This window comes from Prionailurus bengalensis, chromosome X (assembly GCF_016509475.1).
Source record: "Prionailurus bengalensis isolate Pbe53 chromosome X, Fcat_Pben_1.1_paternal_pri, whole genome shotgun sequence".
NCBI classification, from domain to species: domain Eukaryota; kingdom Metazoa; phylum Chordata; class Mammalia; order Carnivora; family Felidae; genus Prionailurus; species Prionailurus bengalensis.
The window spans coordinates 92,076,259-92,095,787 of NC_057361.1; the positions used below are offsets into that span (position 1 = coordinate 92,076,259).

Below are 19,529 nucleotides of genomic sequence, written 5' to 3' on the forward strand. Positions count from 1 at the left end.
AATTTTTTCTGACCCTGGATGGAAATTTGGGCAGACCACATGACTTTTCCATTTTTTTTTTTTTTTTTTTTTTTGGAGAATAAACACTCCTCAGAACACTTGAAGTCACAAAACACAAACTTGATTCAGCAATCAGGATGTATTCAGTCTAAGATATTAATCAAATTCTTCAGGCTTTACTCAGAGATAACGTCCCCCCTCATACCCCATGCTAAGGCCTATAGGTCATGGCCACCTGCTTTTAGAGAAGGAGGGGATGATAGGTTTACTTCTTTCTCTCCCCACTTGCAACCTCCTATTTGGACCCTCACCAGGGCAGAGCAGGAATAGAGAAGAGAGTAAAGGGATTAGTCATTTCTTCCTTGGTAGAATGAATGGCTTCCCATTTTCTGGGTCTCTGGCTCTTTCTTCTTTGGGTTATTGAAAGTTCTTTTTTTTTTTTTAGGAGAGAGAGAGAGAGAGAGAGAGAGAGAGAGAGAGAGAAACACAAGCAGGGAAGTGTCAGAAAGAGAAGGACACAGAATCTGAAGCAGGCTCCAGGCTCTGAGCTGTCAGCACAGAGCCTGATGTGGGGGCTTGAACCCAGGAACTATGAGGTGATGACCTGAACAAAAGTTGGACGCTTAACCAACTGAGCCACCCAAGTGCCCCTATTTTGGGGGTTCTTTAAAGGTCCCCGTCACTGAGAATCCCTCTCCTACAATTTGGGAGACCTGGGTTGATGCATTTCTATTCAGGTTGGTAGTTTACAACTCCTTCCTCAGTCCCTAAGAATCTAAAAGCTATTTTTAGATTAGTCCCTAAGAATCTCCAGCTATTTTTTGCTGGGGTCTCTCTATCCCTTTAGGTGGCTCTATTAGACAGGGTCCAGGATGAACCCACCTTGGCTTTCGCTCTTGCATAACCCCCATTTGGCTCCCAGGAAACACTCAAACATCCTCTGCCCTGACAAATTCTGGGAATGCCAGCCAATCCCAACGAAGTCAACCCTGTCCTCCTGCCAAGGGCCACATTAGCTTTCTCAGAATGGAGTACAGCCCCAATCCTCTGCCTCCACTGTCAGGAACAAACGTCAAGTTCTCTGAATGGTCTGGTGATACACCCTCTCGCTAGAGTTGAAATGAAGGAGGTAACATATCCCTTAATCCCAGCACGCCTGTGGAAGGTGGTATGGAGTCTTAGCCTGGCATCAGAGACCTCTAAAGACATGTACTCATGTTTTCTCTCCCACTCTCCTCCACAATCTGACTTCTTTTTATTTCTTGGAACCTGTTCTGGAGCATTTCCTTCATAAGTTCTGTATATGATAATCTGACTTTGGAATTTCCCATCCATTGTAGGGGCACCTGTTATGTCTTCCTGGAAACCTGAATTTTATTTATTTTATTATTACTTTTTTTTAATTTTCGAGAGAACGTGTGAGCAGGGAAGAGGGGGCACAGCCAGAGAGAGAATCTTAAGCAGGCTCCATGCTAGCCCGACGTGGGACTCGATCCCACCACCCTGGCATCATGACCTGTGCCAAAATCATGGGTCGGTCACTCAATCGACTGAGCCACCCAGGTGCTCCAGAAACTTGAATTTTATTTATTTTTATTTTTTTTAACGTTTATTTATTTTTGAGACAGAGAGAGACAGAGCATGAATGGGGGAGGGGCAGAGAGAGAGGGAGACACAGAATTGGAAGCAGGCTCCAGGCTCTGAGCCATCAGCCCAGAGCCCAACGCGGGGCTTGAACTCACGGACCGTGAGATTGTGACCTGAGCTGAAGTCGGACGCTTAACCGACTGAGCCACCCAGGCGCCCCAAGAAACTTGAATTTTAACATCACGTTATCTAGAGCTTATTTTGTTCTAATTAGGTAAGAAAAAAATGGACTGCCCCTGGTAAAATCTTATATTCAAATAGCCTTATTCTCTTTTGACATCTAAAACTTGAAATGGCAATATTCACATTTACTCAGCATCTACCATGTAGTACATGCTTTAGAGATATTTTCTCATATAATCCTCGTGATGATAGTCTTTGCCACTTTTACAGATGAGAAAATCCAGTCTCAAAAAATTGACTTTCTCAAGGTAGCGCAGAAAATACAGATCAGATCTGAGGCTGAAACCCATGTCTATCTGACTTCAAAATCGTGGTCCGTTTGTTAACACTATAACCTTCGATCTTGTCTACTGAACTACCCCAAATGGCAGAATAGGAGTGAATGTGTATCCCCGGGGAGCACCGGGCAGCCTGAAGAAGCCCCGCTATAAGTGCAAAATGTCTCTGAAGTCTCATGCTTGACTAAAAACGCATACAAAATGTGCGTTTTATTCAACGTGTTGTCATATAAACCACATCAAAAATTATCACTCAAATGACCTATGCTCTCCCTGTCTGAATTTTCAAGGAAAATTGATCCTCTAGAAAGACGCATTGTGTTTATCCTGTAGTTTCGTGAATCGTGAGTGTACCACTGCAGTGTGAGTGACCCCAGCATCGTCCATAAGGTATTAGACTAGCCGGCAAAACATTGAGGATTTGAAGGAGAGCCTCTACCCATTGTAACCGCTAGAATTTGGAAAACGAAAAGACAAGATGCAAGGCTTGTCAGGGAGAATTTGGGGATAAAGGGGAAAGCACCGAAGTAATTTCTTAAAAATTGGCATAACACTATTATTATTATATACTATCATTATTATACTACTATTATTGTTATATACAATTATTAATTCCATAACAAAATTTGCTGATGACCATGAGTTATTGGATGAACAGTGCACTAATGATGCTATAATACTGGAAAAGTCAGGAGACCATTCAGCTGTTCTTAACCTGTAGGCCATGGAGCATGGAAATTATATGCCTATTTTTGAGGGAAGGGAAGGTCCACAGCTTTTACTAGGTTCACAACGGAATCCAAGACCCAGAGACAGTTAAGAACCACTGCTACAGGGAGAAGAGCAGAGAATTGGGGATCGCACTGCCTTGTTTTCAAATACTTGCTCCAAGCTTACTAAATAGCATGATATGCCTTCTCCCTGAGCCTCAGTTTCCTTATTTGTAAAATGAGGATAATAATACCCAAGTCATACGGTTGTTGTGAGGGTTAAATGAAATTCCCTACATTAATTGCTTGAACAGAGTAGGCACTCAAGAAATGTTAATCCCCTTGCTCCTGCCACAATATATATAACACAGTAGGGACATTTAAACTACAGGTGGATAAGGGGCGCCTGGATGGCTCAGTCAGTTAAGCATCCGACTCTTGATCTCGGTTCAGGTGATCTCACGCTTTGGGAGTTCAAGCCCCACTTTGGGCTTTGTGTTGACAGCATGGGACCTGCTTGGGATTCACTGTCTCCCTCTGCCTCCCTCTCTTTCAAAAATAAATAAACACTACAAATAAAATAGAGGCGCCTGAGTGGCTCAGTCGGTTAAGCGTCTGACTTCAGCTCAGGTCATGATCTCCCAGCTCAAGTTGGTTTGAGCCCCTCATCAGGCTCTGTGCTGACAGCTCAGAGCCTGAAGCCTGCTCCGGATTCTGTGTCTCCCTCTCTTTCTGCCCCTCCACCGCTGGTTTTCTCTCTCTCTCTCTCTCAAAAATAAATGAACATTAAAAAAATTTTTTGGTTGATGGGAGAGGGGAAAGTGGGTGATGGGCACTGAGGAGGGCACCTGTTGGGATGAGCACTGGGCGTTGTATGGAAACCAATTTGACAATAAATTATATTTAATATAAATAAATAAATAAATAAATAATTTTTAAAACTCTGAAAAAAAATTTTAATAAAATAAATTACAGGTGGACGTACCATTTATAATGGAACATATACCCTGGAAAAATACACTTTCTTCAAAGATATTCTACCTAATGCTCAGACCTGGATTCCAAAACTGATGTTACATTTCCACACACACACACAAATTATTCAGTTGGTGCAAAAAAAAAAAAAGTTTCCCAAATCTGGGCACACACATATGCATACATGCTATTCGTAAAGATGAAATTATTCAAATACCACGCTCCGTGCTGGCATGTTCGGTTTCAATTCTGAGCATTGATTACCATAAGACCTCGACTGAGAAACCTCTTGAATCCAGCAAGAGATCTGACCCGCTTGGGTGGCCTATGAAGACGCTTTTGGCAAGACAGGGAGGCTTCGCTATTCCTACAGCTTCATGAGGAAGCCTCGAAGGGGTTAAAGTGGAAGGCTTACACAAACTTTGCCTCTCCGCTTCTCCCTTATCTCCTCCCTCTCGGGCTCTGCTCTCCGCACCGCTAAGGCAGAGCAGAGCTGAATCACACTACCTTTCCCCGCATCCTCTAAACTGTTGCCTGCGAAAGAGGGACCGGGGACTGAACTGTTCAGACTGCTTCCATCCAAGGGTTCCGGACGGTATATACGCATCCAAGCAGACACTTCTCTTGGCTCTTTTGGAGTTTAAAAGGCGCAGGCATCCGACACTGCGGCTGTAAGTGGCAACTGGCGTTTCAAGTAACTAATCCAAGGTGCTTTCCTGTGTCGGCGCCGGCAAGGTCGGACTCTTTGGGAGGACGAGAGAGAAAGCATACTTTGCGCGCACACTGTCCTGCTTCTCTGGCAAACTGAGGCTTTCGTTCTGTTTTCCAGATTTGCCAGAGATGTTCCTGAACAAGTTGCCTGGCGGTGCAAGCTTCAAAAGGGATACTTAAATGGCCAGCCCCATTTCGTCCCGTAAGCCAGGAAAGGTAAGAGAGATTTGGAAATCTTATGTTATTATTTGTTATTCATGGTGAAATGAGCGGCATTATCTTATTTATGGGCAGGTGTGACGAGTAGGCACCGTCTGCAGCAGGAGAGACAGCAACTCTCACTTGAGAAAGCTTATTACCTAATGGCTCTAGCCGTTGAAGCTTTTGCTGCTCCAATTGTTTTTCCATAGGCTGATGTGAAACCAGATACTCTAAGAGCCTCTACCTCCCTTAGTTATCTCTCTCCCACACGGGGCGGATAAATACAAACGGGACGGGTTAACCCCTGCAAGCCGTTGCAATGGATAGTTTCGACTTTCTCTGGCCGAAGAAATACCAATCTGATTTGGGTGGTCCAGGCAGAACTTTGTTGCTCCTAATTCGAAACAAGCTTCGCCCAAGGGATCCCTTTCAGGATTGATGGATGGAAAGCCCCACATTCCCTTCATGATCTGGGTGTGTTCATTATTTTACTTCTGTGAAGGTATATGTATTATGCTGATGTCGAACACTATTACCCAGTACTTGGCAGTTTGAGGCTCATCACCAAAACAGAACGAGTGGTTTGTTGTTGTTTTTTTTTTTAACTACCGAGAGAGTTCTATTTACCAAGTTGATGACAACACATGCAGTGAGAAAACCAAAGGTGTATTTGCATCTCTTGTGGGTATTTTGATTTACATTAGAAGTGAAGGAAAGCAGATGTCCAGGCTAATGTTGGACATTGGACCATTATTAAATTAATCCCTTTCCCTCTGCGGTTCCCCCAAACTCCCCTCCCCATTTCTTTTCTTCCTCCCTCCTTTCACAATGTTTTCCTGCTTCCCTATTTTTATCTCTACTTCTTTTTTTAAGTTTTTATTTATTTATTTATTTATTTGGGGAGTTGGGCAGACAGGGAGGGAGGGAGAGAATCCTAAGCAGGCTCTGCACTGTCAGCACGGAGCCCGACGTGGGGCTCGAACCCACAAATCGTGAGATCGTGACCTGAGCGGAAACCAAGTCGGACACTCAACCGACTGAGCCACCCAGTTGCCCCTGTCTCTACATCTTACTCACTCATTCTTTCTTTCCTGTTATTCACACAACCCTCATCTTCTTCCTCCTCACATTTCCTTCCTTTCCTCCTCTCACTTTCTCTCTATCCCCCCTTCCTCCCCGCTGCCCCCCGAATTCCTTACCCTTTTCCTATCCCCCACTCTCCTCCTTATCCCTGCATAGCTTTCAACCACTCTTACAAAAACTAGAGACTAATTCTTATTTTATAAGTTTCCCGGAAAGGATTGTGCGATACTCAAATTGTATAAGGGTCTTTCCATGAAAATTGGATCCTTCAGAATCAACAGAATTTCAATATCTTTTAAAATCGCGTGGGGCCTTTTCTTCCCAAATGGTGCAGGGCTTTTAGCAGAGCAATCACATTCTCCGTGCAACTCATTAGTGCGTTAGCAAAGAGAGCTCTGGCAATCCTGTTCAGAAAGCTTTTATGAGAAGTTGTCACAGATGCAGGACCAGAGTAACAAAGAGGATTCCTCAATGAACCTAACTTTTCCTTTACTCACTTCACAATCCTTAATGGGTTTCGGAAATTTAATCAATAGACCTCTCTGAATTCACCAGGGTGTTTGGTCTCCTGCAGACTATAGAGGTTTCAAGAATATGTGATTAGTTGGTCTTCCAAACCCTCAAATGGGATGTGTAAAGAAACTGAGAACTGTACATGAGATCACTATTCTCCACAACTTCTCCAAGCTTCACAGAATTCTAATATTTAATAAATATTCGCACCTCAGGAAGATTCAGGGTCGAAGGGTCAGAGGAGGCAGACAATGTATTATCAATTGTGACTGAAAAGCCTCTATAGACAAAATTAAACTTTCTAAAATTTCAGGCGGCAATCCCACCCCATGTAGTTTTCCTTTCAAATCATGTAACTGATCGTAACTCAAGAGCAAAGTTTCTGACAACGTGATTATTTCTTAATTCCAGATTATAACCAGGAGTCTAGTTTCCTTTGCACAATGAGATATGGAGAGTGGGGAAGAGGAATGAAAAGAAAAGGGAGTTTCGGACTCTTCCCCAAAGTATATTAGCAATGAGAACAAAGAGAAGACTATGCTTCTCTTCCAGCTGTCAGTGCTAAGTGCATTTCCTCCTGTCCATGCATTTATTCACTAATTATCGAACAGCTACTGTGAGCAAGGTTAAGGGATAGAATGTTGAAAAAGATCCTCAAGGGGTTTATAAATTGTGATTTGGGGGGAAACACAGGAAATAGATATTTGTAACGTGAGGCGAATGTAACCTCTCTGGGAGAGATACAAAGCATGTGGGAATTAGGATTTGGATGGGGAAATTAAGGTCAGTTTCATGAGCCGAACCATGGGGGATGGTAGCATTTGCCCAAACGGAGAAATGTGAAGATGAAAGGAACTGGTCAAATAAAAACATGGAGGCAGGGAAGTAGATGACAGTGAACATTACAGCTTAGTTGGAAAGGAGGGTACTGGAAGGATGTAGGTCAGCCAGGACCCGGGCATTGCCGGCCTTGAATGCCAAGCTAAGGAGAATGGAGGAAAGTCCCAAAGCAATTAGGATCCTCAAAGGCAATATGCGGGCTTCCAAAACTTTACTCCTTTTTCATTCTATTTGAGTAGGTGTGAATAAATCATATAGCTTGACACTTTTTTTACGAAGTTAAAAATAAAACTAAGCAACATATTGCTTAGGCATAGGTGTGTGTGTGTGTGTGTAAATAAAAGCAAGGTAATGGCTCACAAAATTCAGAGTATTGATTGGGAGGATGAGTAGGTAGCAGGATGAGATGGGGTGGAGCATAGGTAGATGTCCAAAGAAATTATTAGTTGTTCTCAATCTTGAAGTAGGTGAGTGTTTTTCACAGGTGTTTGTCCATCAGCTTATTAAATAAGCAAATAAAAGAGGCCCTGGAGGCGCCTGAGTGGCTGAGTCGGTTAAGTATCTGACTTCAGCTCAGGTCATGATCTCTTGGTTCATGAGTTCGAGCCCCGCATCGGGCTTTCTGCTGTCAGCACAGAGCCTGCTTTGGATCCTCTGTCCCTGTCTCTCTCTGCCCCTCCCCTGCTGGTGCTCTCTCTCTGTCTCTCTCAAAATAAATAAATAAACTTTTAAAATTTTTCAAAAAGATTGCACCCATGATGGCAATATGCCATAAACCAAGGAGTATGACTTATCCAAACCTGTACTTGAGTTACTCCAATGTCAAAGAGGCATCTCGCACTTGACTTGCACTAGCAGTGAGTGAGTTATCTTCCTTCCACTTCTCTCTTGGAGGGCAGGTGAAAAAGTGATGCCTCTGTCTGGGCTGCCCGGGACTGTCAGAGTCCTGAACCTGAAGTGCTCTCTCGAGTTTGTAGAGTGGTGTTTCTCAGCCCCGGCTGCGTATGAAAATCACCTGTAGAGCTTTAAGCATTACAGATGTTCATGCCCCCACGCTGACCTACTGAATCAGAGCTTCTGGAGGGAGGACCCAGGTACATACATTTTCAAAAAGCTTTTTATAAGCGATCCTGAGGGCAGCAGGAACTAGAAACCATTCCTTGCAGAGTGTGCTTAGAAATTCTAAGTGGCTAGCTTGTCACAAAGGACAGATTTCAGGGTCCTATCGATACCCAGAGATTCTGATCTAAAAAGCAAGGGAAAGGACCTGGAAGTCTGCATTTGTAGTAAGCATCTCCAGGTGAGTCTGATGAAGGGACTTCCTGGGACCACACTGAGAAACATTGCCCCAAAGGTTCCAAAACACTAGGGACTCTGGGTGATTACTCTGTGTACTCGTTTCCTAGGGCTGCCATAAACAAACTACCACAAACTAGGTGGCTTCAAACAACAGCAGTGTATTCTCTTAGGTCTGGAGGCTAGAAGTCTGAAATCAGGGCATCAGCAGGGCCACGTTCTCTCTGCAATCTGTAGGGTAAAGTCTTTTCTTGGCTCTTCTAGTTTCTGGGGTTTGCTGGCAATCCCTGGCAATCCTTGGCTTGGAGATGCAGCACTCCAATCTCTGTTTCTGTCTTCCCTTCTTTTCTTTTTTTTTTTTTTTTTTAGTGTTAATTTATTTTTGAGAGAGAGAGAGAGCGAGCAGGGGAGTGGCAGAGAGAGAGGGAGACACAGAATCCAAAGTAGGCTCCAGGCTCTGAGCCATCAGCACAGAGCCGACATGAGGCTTGAATTCATGAACCTCGAGATCATGACCTGAGCCGAAGTCAGACGTTTAACCGACTGAGCCACCCAGGCGCCCCTCTCTCTTCCCTTCTGATAAGGACACCAGTCATATCGGATTAGGGCTAACTTAATGACCTCATTTTAACTGGAGCGCATCTACAAAGACCCTATTTCCAAATGAGGTCACATTCACAGGTACCAGGTGGTAGGATATCAACATATCTTTGGAGGAGACACAGTTCACCCCATAACACTGTTTTAAATAGTTTTTTTCTTTTTTATTTAAAAAAATATTTTTAGCATTTACTTATTTCTGAGAGAGAGAGAGAGAGAAGACACAGAATCCGAAGCAGGCTCCAGGATCCAAGCTGTCAGCACAGAGTCTGACGCAGGGCTTGAACTCACACACCATGAGATCATGACCTGAGCCAAAGTTGAATGCTTAACCAATTGATCCACCCAGGTGACCCTTAAATATATGTATTTTTTTAAGTAGGGCCCCAGGGGCGCCTGGGTGGTTCAGTTGATTAAGCATCCGAATTCAGCTCAGGTCATGATCTCACAGTTCTTGAGTTCGAGCCCTGCCCCGGACTCTGTGCTGACAGCTGGGAGCCTGGAGCCTGCTTCAGATCTGTCTCTCCCTCTCTCTTTGCCCCTCCCCTGCTCACTTACACTCTGTCTCTGTCTCTGTCTCTCTCTCTCAAAAGTAAATACGCGTTAAAAATTTAAAAAGAAATAAATAAAGTAGAGCCCAAACCACCAATGAGACTGATTAGCTATGTTCTTTGGCTCGGATATCTGGAGAAAAAGACCTACACTTAGTTGCCTTTCAAAGCTCAGTGTACAAAGAATCACTTGAAAAGCTTGGGCCCGGGATTCATATTCCTGGGTCTTGATCCAAGATACCAGAATTCAGGATAAAGGATATGTACTGTGATTGTCTTTTCTACTTATTAGTGGATCAGAAATCAAAAGAAACGTACCTTTACGTTGCGCAAACGTGTCTCCTCGACCACTGCTCCAAAGACAGTAGAAGGATACCCTGTCTCTTTGCTCATGTTTCTTGTGAGCCAGGTGGCCCTGCATGGGCGGTAGGGCAGTGGGTAGGCAGACTGAGACTCATCCAGATTCCAGAAAGTATAGTAATGTGGACTAGTAAATATAAAGTTTAAGTGCTTCCAGGCTGGGGGCAAAATTCAAGACTATTGGAAGGGTAATGTGATTGTTGGAGCTGTTTCTATTTACTCTTCTTCGGTATGTTGACAAGAGACAGAACGAGGCTACACTGTCAGCTCTCTGTTACCAGCACGCAAAGAAGTTTGATGGGTGATGGAGGTTTATTTTGTTTATTTTAGTCACCCAGACTCAGAATTCATGTTCACGACGGCAAGCCAAATCATTTTTGGAAGACTTCGACAGTAAATAGTTGACCCCATTTACACACTGGAATGTTTTCGCCAAGAAAGACAAGGTTCTGTCTTTGCCAATAATCGAAGATACAGTTATTTGCTCGGGAGCAGACACGCCCTCTTGATCCCTTCAGATCTACAAATACTGAAAAAATAGTATATCCTCCGTCCACGGACCTAAAGGAGAGAGAAAGGCCATAAAAACAAAATTGGGGGAGGCCTGCACTGCTAAAAATTCCATGATTTGTTAAAGCGACCCACGGCACTGGGACCTAGAGTTTGAAAAAATGAATCCTTAGATTTAGGTCTTCGTTATTTTATTTTATTTTTTTTAAGTAGGCTTTGTGCCCAGCGCGGGGCTTGAACTCATGACCCAGAGATCAAGAGTCGCACGCTTTACCGACTGAGCCAGCCAGGTGCCCCTAGGCCCCCTTTATTTTAATGCTGGGGTTTCTTGGGTAAGCCAGAGCAGCAGTTCTCATCCTGGCTACACTTGACAGCCATTTGTGAGCTTTTAAAAAATACCAGTGTTTGGGGCATCCGGGTGGCTCAGCTGGTTAAGTGTCACACTCTTGATCTCGGCTCGGGTCATGATCTCACGGTTTGCGGGTTTGAGCCCACATTGGGCTCTGTGCTGGCAGGGCAGAGCCTGCTTGGGATTCTCTCTCTCTCTCTGCCCCTCCCCCACTTGCGCTGTCTCTGTCTCTTTCAAAATAAATAAATAAACTTAACAAAACATACCAGTGTTTGGACCCCACCTCAGACCGATAAAATCTGACTCTCTAGAGTGCTTTCCAGGCCCCTACTGTGGAGATTATGGTTTAGAAAGTCGATGTTGGGGCCCTTGGTCTATACTTTATTATCTCAGGTAAATCTTATGATCAATTAGTTTGGAAAACACTCTCCTAATCTAGCCTAGTTATTAGTTGCTGTTCAGTGATCCGAATTTTTCTTTTCTTTAATAGCCATGTACCACATAGAAAGAAGCATTCAAATTGAAAACTCAGAATATCCTTTTAAAACGAATTTGCCGTTTCGCAAACGTTTTGCAATATATCCGTTAATTTGTCTTTCAAAAGAAATTGCCATCTGTTTCTCTTAGATACCTGAATCTTTTATTTCTGTTTTTGATTTTCAGGAATATAAATCTGTTGAAGAATCTTAAGAGTCAAATCTTCTGAGCCTAGACATACTGCTGTCAGCATCTCTTGAGACCTCCTCCTTCTGAGAATTCCCAGGTCTGACCACACTTTCCCTCCAGCCTACAGTGAGGGACGTCAACACACATCCTCTAGACTTCCAGCCCTCGAGCTGTGGCAGCTGGGGCAGGAATCTTACAATTCCATCCTTAGGGGAGATTCAGAAAGACAAGAAGGGTGAAAAGTCAGATATGCTGAGTCTGAAACATACAAAAGCCTTTAGAACGGCTCCTCACAGAAGAACCCAAATAAATCCACATAATTAGTGCGCATATTTAGATGAGCTATACATAAAACAGAAAGCCTTTCTCCCTCTATCAAAACAGAGTAAAAAGTCTGATTTAATACTCAGAGATTCTTGTCCCCATGCCAGTATTATAAAGCAGTTTCGCCGCATTTGTTTCAATCTGTGTAAGAGTAGGACTGTGGAAAATAAAAGACTTATTTGTATATTATTTTTTTAATGATTAAGAATTTCCGATGAAACCTGTGTAAGAGAGGGGTGCTGTGCTGGAGGACAGAGTGTGGCAATTGCCAAATTAGAACATCACCATTTTCTTGCCTGTGCGCTAGTGACGGGGTCCGGGTCGTGATTGCTTTGCATGAGATTGTTAGAACACCTCCAGGATACGCAGAGACAGTCTATGTGGCTGTGGAATGCCTCGAGGGCAATAGAAAGCAAATAGAAGCAGGTACCGACTGAAGTCTTGAGTGATGACGGAGGTGCATTTCAAGTACCATGGAAATCTCACTGGCCGCGCCCATTTCCCCACCCTGGCAACAGAGGTTGATAACACTTCCGATAAGTATTCCAACCTCTACATGTATGTGGGCTTATTCCTGAGCCTCCTAGCCATTCTCCTCATCCTGCTCTTCACCATGCTCCTTCGGCTCAAACATGTCATCTCACCCATCACTTCCGAGAGCACAGAAAGCGTTCCTCAATTCACAGATGTAGAGATGCAGAGTCGGATCCCCACTCCTTAAAGCCGGGATGAACATGAGCTTTAGTGGATCTCAGTGAACCCTTCTATGGTGATGTCCAGGAAAGTTTCTTTTGTTGCATGTGGCTTCCCATGGAGGGAATCAACAAGTTGTTTATTTATTTAACAAGTTGTTCATGTATTTTGTGTGTGTGTGTGTGTGTGTGTTCTTCTTGATCTTGATTCTGTTTGTGGGCTATCTAAGAGGCTTAAGACTCACTCTTTGCCAGAAATAAAGGAAATGGCAGCTGGTTGGGAGGGCAGGTTTCCATAGTAACCAAAGAGAGCCTGGGCCGTGAGCAAACCTCAGACCACAGAAATTCATATGCAGCTATTGTAAAATTCACAGGATCCTTGGAAGCTCCAAGAACAAGAAAAATCAGCTCTCGAAGGGGCTGATTGTTCAAAGAGGGTTCCCCCCCACCCAGTAAGGGACAAGTTTTAATTTAGCACTTACCCTAAAGAGTCGCCTCTGCTGACATGAAAGTAAATCATGTCAGAGGTTAATGGAAAGGACCACGAACCCTTTCCCAAAGGAGCCGTGATTTTATCATCTAAGGTCAAAGGGTTTGTCCCAAATGAAAGAAGAAATTTAAAGAAACTGTCTCAGTTTAAAGAGCAAGTGCGCAGAAAGTAGTTTCTAGTCAGCAAATTCACCTAGAGAGGGGAAATGTGCATTTTATATCTGTGTTATTACTATTACTGGACTCTTAAAAACTCAGATAATGGCAGATGTATTACAAAAATCCAGAATGATGAGCTTCTCCCAAACCAAGGGAAGACTGAGTCAAAATGTGCTCATGACAATGAATCTTGCATTATACGTGCAAATTCTTTACCTTTTTCTCCCTCCCCATCACGCTCCTGAAGAGTTGCACACAAACATGAGCTTTGTTTAAAGATGGCCTTGGCAAAAAAGACTCAGCTATCCTTTAAAGCAGGAAGGAAATAATCTTGGTATTCTGTCATTGAATGATTGTGGCTTTGGACAAACCATTCAAGCTTCTGGGTGCCAGCTTTTTCTTTCTGAAAAATGATCAGAGAGCTATTTAGTTATCACTGGACTCCTTTTAGATCTGAGGGTAAGAAAAAGACAAGGGAGGAAAGGAGTAAACACCACCCCCCTACAAATCCTTATTAAGATCAATGTCCTCAACTGTCACATTTGTCTTTCCCAGAAAATGTTTCCCTTCCTGATCCCTGCCAAAAGATGACATGGTTCGCTTATTACCTATGAGAGAAATATATTTTTAAAAATCCCATTCTCATAAGTAGCCTGGTATGCCAGGAGTGAGGGAAGAATTTGATTTTTCGCAAAATGAACGTTCCAAAAGGGAACCCGGAGGAGGTGAGTACTGTTCACCAATCACAAATTAGAAGGCCAGTCATATACTTGCCACCCAAAAGCTAATACACGTGTGTTAAATTCTACCTGCTTAAAAACAAACAAACAAAAGTCTACCTGCTTCAAAAACAATTGGTTCTCACTTGCACCTAAAAGATGGTCACCAAATTTCACAGGGTGCTGCCTCGGGAACTGCAGTGGTGGGAAGAGATATGGTATGGATGTGAGGTTAACGCCACCTCTACCAGGCATGCAGCTGTCACTAATCTGTTACCAATTTAGATTGGCCCCTTTACTCTGATCTAAATCTAGCCTGGTGGTGAAATTCCCAAGTGCTTTCCACTTTTATACACAGTCATTTGCCAATACTCCTCTCTCCAAGGGGCTGCAAGGTGTGGAATCCCCACACGCAGAGCTAAACTTAGCGGCAAAGGCTGACTCTGGCACACCTGATACAACAGCGGATCGTAAGAGACAGCAGGTGCATTCTGCACCATTCAGAAGAGATGAGCAGGTAGGCTCAGACTCAGGGCGTACACTTCCCTCTGGGCCTTTTATTTTCCAAAACGCATGGTGACTTTTATGTTATTGCGTCTGGTGGTTCGAGTTGTGTCTTTACTCAACACCCGGACTCCATGTCCTCCGTAAGGTTTTAGTTCTTTGGCAGCCTTCCACGCGCGCACTTCATCGAAGGCTGGCAGCGTACCCCACAACTTCTTAAGGACACACATATCCCCTCGCTCCAGGCACCCCCTTTTGTGCTCACAGTATTTGAATGCACTTTACAGTTAAGTCCGTGGCTGGATACATGAAAGAACCGATTATGCTTTCGACAGCGATGAATAGCGAGATTACCCAGTGCCTTGTTGCCAGATTTGATGAACAGACAGACTACGCATCTATTCCTGCCCACCTGACCTCCCCAGCCCGCATGTCCAGAGTTTAACACCTCTTCTTTAGTCACTGGCTTGGAGCAAGAGTCCTGATTTATGATTAGGTGACTCACCTGGAAAACAAGCACCCTCTTTCATCACAACTACCCCATGGGATCCGGATCTTTACTGAGCATTAACCAAAGCACACAGCACAGTTGCACTAAAATAGCAGCATGACCCCCGCCCCCCGCCACAAGTTCCAGTGATGACACAAATGGAGATGCATTTAAGCAGACGTGTTGTTGTGGTGACTCACATGGTATTTAATCTTTAGGAAAATAAACTGAAGGTTTTCATCGTAGCAAACTGACTATAAAGAAAAGAATTTTTCCACTTCTATTAAATTATATTCTCTCCCTCAGTATACTAATTAACGTATATTACTGCTCAAAGAGTCAGCTAGAGCACTCCATGGGCATCATTTGAATTTATCCATCTATCCACAATGCTGACTTGGCAATTCCTTCCCCCTTCCCCACTCTCCAAAAACTGCACGGTAGCCTAAATGTATATAAGCAGGTTATTTCTATGTAGATGTACTCTGTTCTAAGATGAAAGACTGATGCTTCATTTATTATTTATTTATTATTTATTATTATTACTTATTATTATGCTGACCCATATGAAATTGCCGTTTCCATATGTCAAAAAGTGTTCAGATATCAGCCATTTCATGTAACTCAACCTAATAAAAAGACTCACGACATGAATTTTCTAAATGGTAACCTCTCCTAATATGTTTAAAAATAATTAGGGCGCCTGGGTGGCTCAGTCGGTTAAGCATCCGACTTCGGCTCAGGTCATGATCTCGCGGCCCGTGAGTTCGAGCCCCGAGTCAGGCTCTGTGCTGACAGCTCAGAGCCTGGAGCCTGTTTCAGATTCTGTGTCTCCCTCTCTCTCTGACCCTCCCCCGTTCATGCTGTCTCTCCCTGTCTCAAAAATAAATAAACGTTAAAAAAAAATTTTTAATAAAAATAAAAATAATTCAATTTCTGGGGTGCCTGGCTCGGCTGGTTAAGCGTCCAACTTTTGATCTCAACTCAGGTCATGATTTCACGGTCGTAAGATTGAGCCCCATGTAGGGCTCTACGCCCAGCGTGCTTAAGATTCTCTCTTCCTCTCTCTCTGCCCCTCCCCCTCTCGTGCTCTCTCTCTCTCTCCCTCTCCCTCTCTCTCTCAAAAAATTAAATCAATTTCTAAAAATGTACTTTGCATACATTTCAGAATCGTGGGTTGTATCAAACAAGGCATATTGTAAAAGGCTTCTGTATTATGTATTAGGCAGGGAATCTTAAGGTTAATCAAGTAAAGATGGGCTCATCAAGCCTTATCTTTCCATCCATGCCAAATCTGAAGCTTTGGACTCACAACTGAGTTTCACTGCTGCAGACCCCACCGAACTTACTAAGTAGGTGAAAAGGAATCCACCTAATGCAATTAAATGGTTATATTTAGTAATACATTTTATTCACCTGCATTTGTGCTGAAGGAACAACTTTTTTTTAACAAAATGAAGACTTGTGTGAAAGAAAAAAATTGGGTTTCTTCTGTTTGAAGCTGTCAATATTTGAAAGAGATTCATATTGTATAAAAACAGAAGTATAATATTTCAATGACTATTTAGCATGTCATTTTTGATCCCTGGAGAATAAACTGGTTTGCTGATAACAAGTATCTATTGTCTGAAGAATGTAAAAGCACATTAGTCTCTTCATCCCATTATAAATGGTAACAACTGCCAATGTGTGGGATTCATAACTTTGAGGTGTCATTGTTTCTTCCGATTCCCCTATTTCCCAGCCTTTATTTTCTTCCAACTTGCACACTGATTGATGCGTTTGTTTCTGTAGTAGTCAGATGTGCAAAATGGGCAATGGAATTTCAGCCGCCGGTGCAGGTGACCTGGGGTAAGTGTGCCATAAGGCATCTAAAGTGTCAGTATCTTTCAACATGTCCTGCGCCTCGTAGGGCATTTTTTTAACCTATCTTTCCTTTTGTGCTTTCTTTATTTGATCCTCACAGCGACCCTGTGAGTAACTGAGTGGAGGTATTATAGCCTGTTGTACGTGGGCACAGAGGTGATGGAGGCATTCGTGGTTACACACAGGCTGAGTCAAGACTACCCTGCCAGTCTTTGGATGCCTGGTTTAGTACTCATCCCACCGTGCTTTGCTTCCGAGCCCTGAATAGCTGTTTCAAAGCTATCCATTCTCCAATATTCCCAGTTCTGCCAGCAACAGTTGAGCTCTATAGATGATCAACTCCCTGTACCCAAATTCAAAACAAATTAAGTAGAATTCTTCATCTCTTCAATTTTAGCGCCATGGCGGGGCATATTCAAAGACTGTAGGAAAGTTTACACAAAGGCAGTTTTAATTGCCATGAATGAAGGGAGGATGCAGAAATACGGATGAACTATCACCCGCCATGCAAATCCCAATCCTCTGATGGTTTGACTGAATGTTCCCAGTCCATGCCAGACCCTCATATGCGTGATTATCTCTCCCCTCACCCCTAGAAACGAGGACACTTCCTCTTAGGTAAAAATCGTGTACTTTGTACAAATTGTATAGTGTTCTAAGTGTACACAGCAGTTCTTTTTGTGCTCTGTAATAAATTCAATGACATTAAAAGGGAGAAAACTACTGGCTAACGAAGCTTCTGCCGGCCACAGAGAACGAATTGCTATGCCCGCAGGAAAAGGAGACAAAACTATGGAACACGTATACAGTAGGAAAAGGAAGTGCACATATTAAACGCAGGTGAGATTTTGAAAAATAGCTTGAGCAGTTCCAGGTATTGCAATTCATTTTCACATCAAGTATTTATTGATTACATCATACATAAACATGGAAGACAATGAAAGAGACCGCACCATACACTGGGCTAGGTTCTGTGGGGATCTAAAGTTTGCAGTCAAGAAGCTCACAATCTGGCAAAGATGGTAAGTACCTAAATTCGTCCATTCATTTACCCATTCAATATTCAACATGTATTCAGCACCTACTGTGTGTACAGAGAACACAAGGCACAGTCTATGCCTTGGTGAAGGTAATAGCCTACTGGGATAGACATCAGCAATCGGATAATTACGAGAATACTGCACTACAAAGGAGAAGTACAGGGTGCTTGGGTACACACAGAGTAGCCGAGATGCCACCTTGCCAGGCCTAGAGTGTCAAGGAAGACTTTACTGAGGAGATAACAACCTAAGCTAAAATCTAGCAGATGTGTACAAGGAGAGACTAGGGCAAGCGTTCCACAGAGAGAGCAGCGTGTGCCAAGATTCTGAAATCAAATAAACCTGTCACACTTGCAGAAGCGTCGAGAGTGAGGAGAAGTCTCCTGAAGGCCGGAAAGGTTTGCAGGGAAAAGCACATGCAGGGCCTTGTGGACAATGCTATAGGTTTTTTCCTTTATTTTCAGCATGGAGAAGAAGAGACCTCTGGCAGCATCGTGGAGGAGAGGCTGAAGAGTGACAAAAGTGGATGCGGGGAGACCGGATGAGAGGCTGTGGCAGTGGTTCAGGAGAAGGGTGGTAATCCCTTAGACTTGCCATCAAGTGGTAGTAGGTAGGGATAAACAGAAGTGAATAGCTTTGAGATATATTTAGAAGACAAAATCAGCATTACTTGGAGAAGAATTGCGTAAGCGGTAACTGGGGTAATTAAGAAGGAAGAGTCTAGAATGACCTCCTGGTTTGTGGTTTGATCAGGATCTTGTGCCTTCATTCACTGACATACAGAACACTGGAGGATAATTGTATCAAGGGAGATATGAATTTGGTTTAGGACATGTTTAGCTTGATGTACCTTTGAGACATCTATATGTAATATTCAATAAGCAGTTGAATACATGGGTCTGGAGCTCACATGAGGGATTAGGGCTGAAGACAGAAATTTCAGAGGTGTTAATGGATGAGATTTCCCAGGCAGGGGTTGTAGAATAGACCAAAGAAAGAATGACCATAATGTAACCAAGAATATGCCCAAATATGCTCCTCCCTGCTTTGGGATGATTAACTACTTGTCAGGCAGGTTGGGAAAGAAGATTAGGTTTAAGGGTTTTCAAACTTAGATATCCCAGAGACACTTGGGAGCAGAAGTAGAGAGAAGGTCAGAGCCAAAGTCCTTTGGGGAGAGGGAAGATTTCAGCCTGAGGAGACCAAAGTCAAGCACTAAGTACAAAGGTTAGGAGCAAGCCCATCGATAAGAAGGAAATAGAGCCAAGAGTCAGAAGCCAGAAACCAATGGAGCAGTGTAGGTACAGGTATAGAATGGTACAAAGAGTAGTGAAAAAGGGTGGGTTGTCAAATACAAGTATAGGATCGTGTTGGTCATGGTCCTGGCAGGAAGCCAGGAAGCAGGAAGCAGGAAGCAGGAAGCAGACAGCATTCTCAAATAAAGAAACTTTAAAGGAGGGACTATCTATACAGGGGAGGGTAGGATCAAGGGCCAACAACAGATGGCAGAGCACCCAAGGACTGACAGAAGCAGAAGGCCACTCCTAGGCTTGCAGGGGGGAAGGGGAGGTCATCGCGATTGGAATCTGGCATGCCATGTAGCCACGAGGAAGAAGCTATCAACCTATGACCCTAGATATAAAGAGGCAAAGCCAGTAGGGGGCTGGAGAATTAAATATCCCACTTTCTCCTTCCCCTTCCATTCTGCTGGTACAGACTGAATCTACCTGGGAGCCAGAGGGCAAGCAAGTCCAGGTGATGCAGTTTATAGAG

General features: G+C 43.5%; 1 protein-coding gene across 1 annotated transcript; it reads left to right on the plus strand.

The window, feature by feature from the left end:
* Positions 1 to 4,201: 4,201 nt before the first annotated feature.
* SERTM2 (serine rich and transmembrane domain containing 2) lies at positions 4,202 to 14,899 on the plus strand. The gene is made up of 3 exons (XM_043570244.1): positions 4,202 to 4,464; positions 4,623 to 4,720; positions 11,471 to 14,899. The coding sequence occupies exon 3, from the start codon at positions 12,246 to 12,248 to the stop codon at positions 12,516 to 12,518; it is 273 nt and encodes a 90-aa protein (XP_043426179.1). The 5' UTR covers positions 4,202 to 4,464; positions 4,623 to 4,720; positions 11,471 to 12,245; the 3' UTR covers positions 12,519 to 14,899.
* The last annotated feature ends 4,630 nt before the right edge of the window (positions 14,900 to 19,529 follow it).

Coding starts and splice junctions, on each gene's coding strand:
- SERTM2 (XM_043570244.1), top strand. CDS start 12,246: ATGACGGAGGTGCATTTCAAGTACCATGGAAATCTCACTGGCCGCGCC.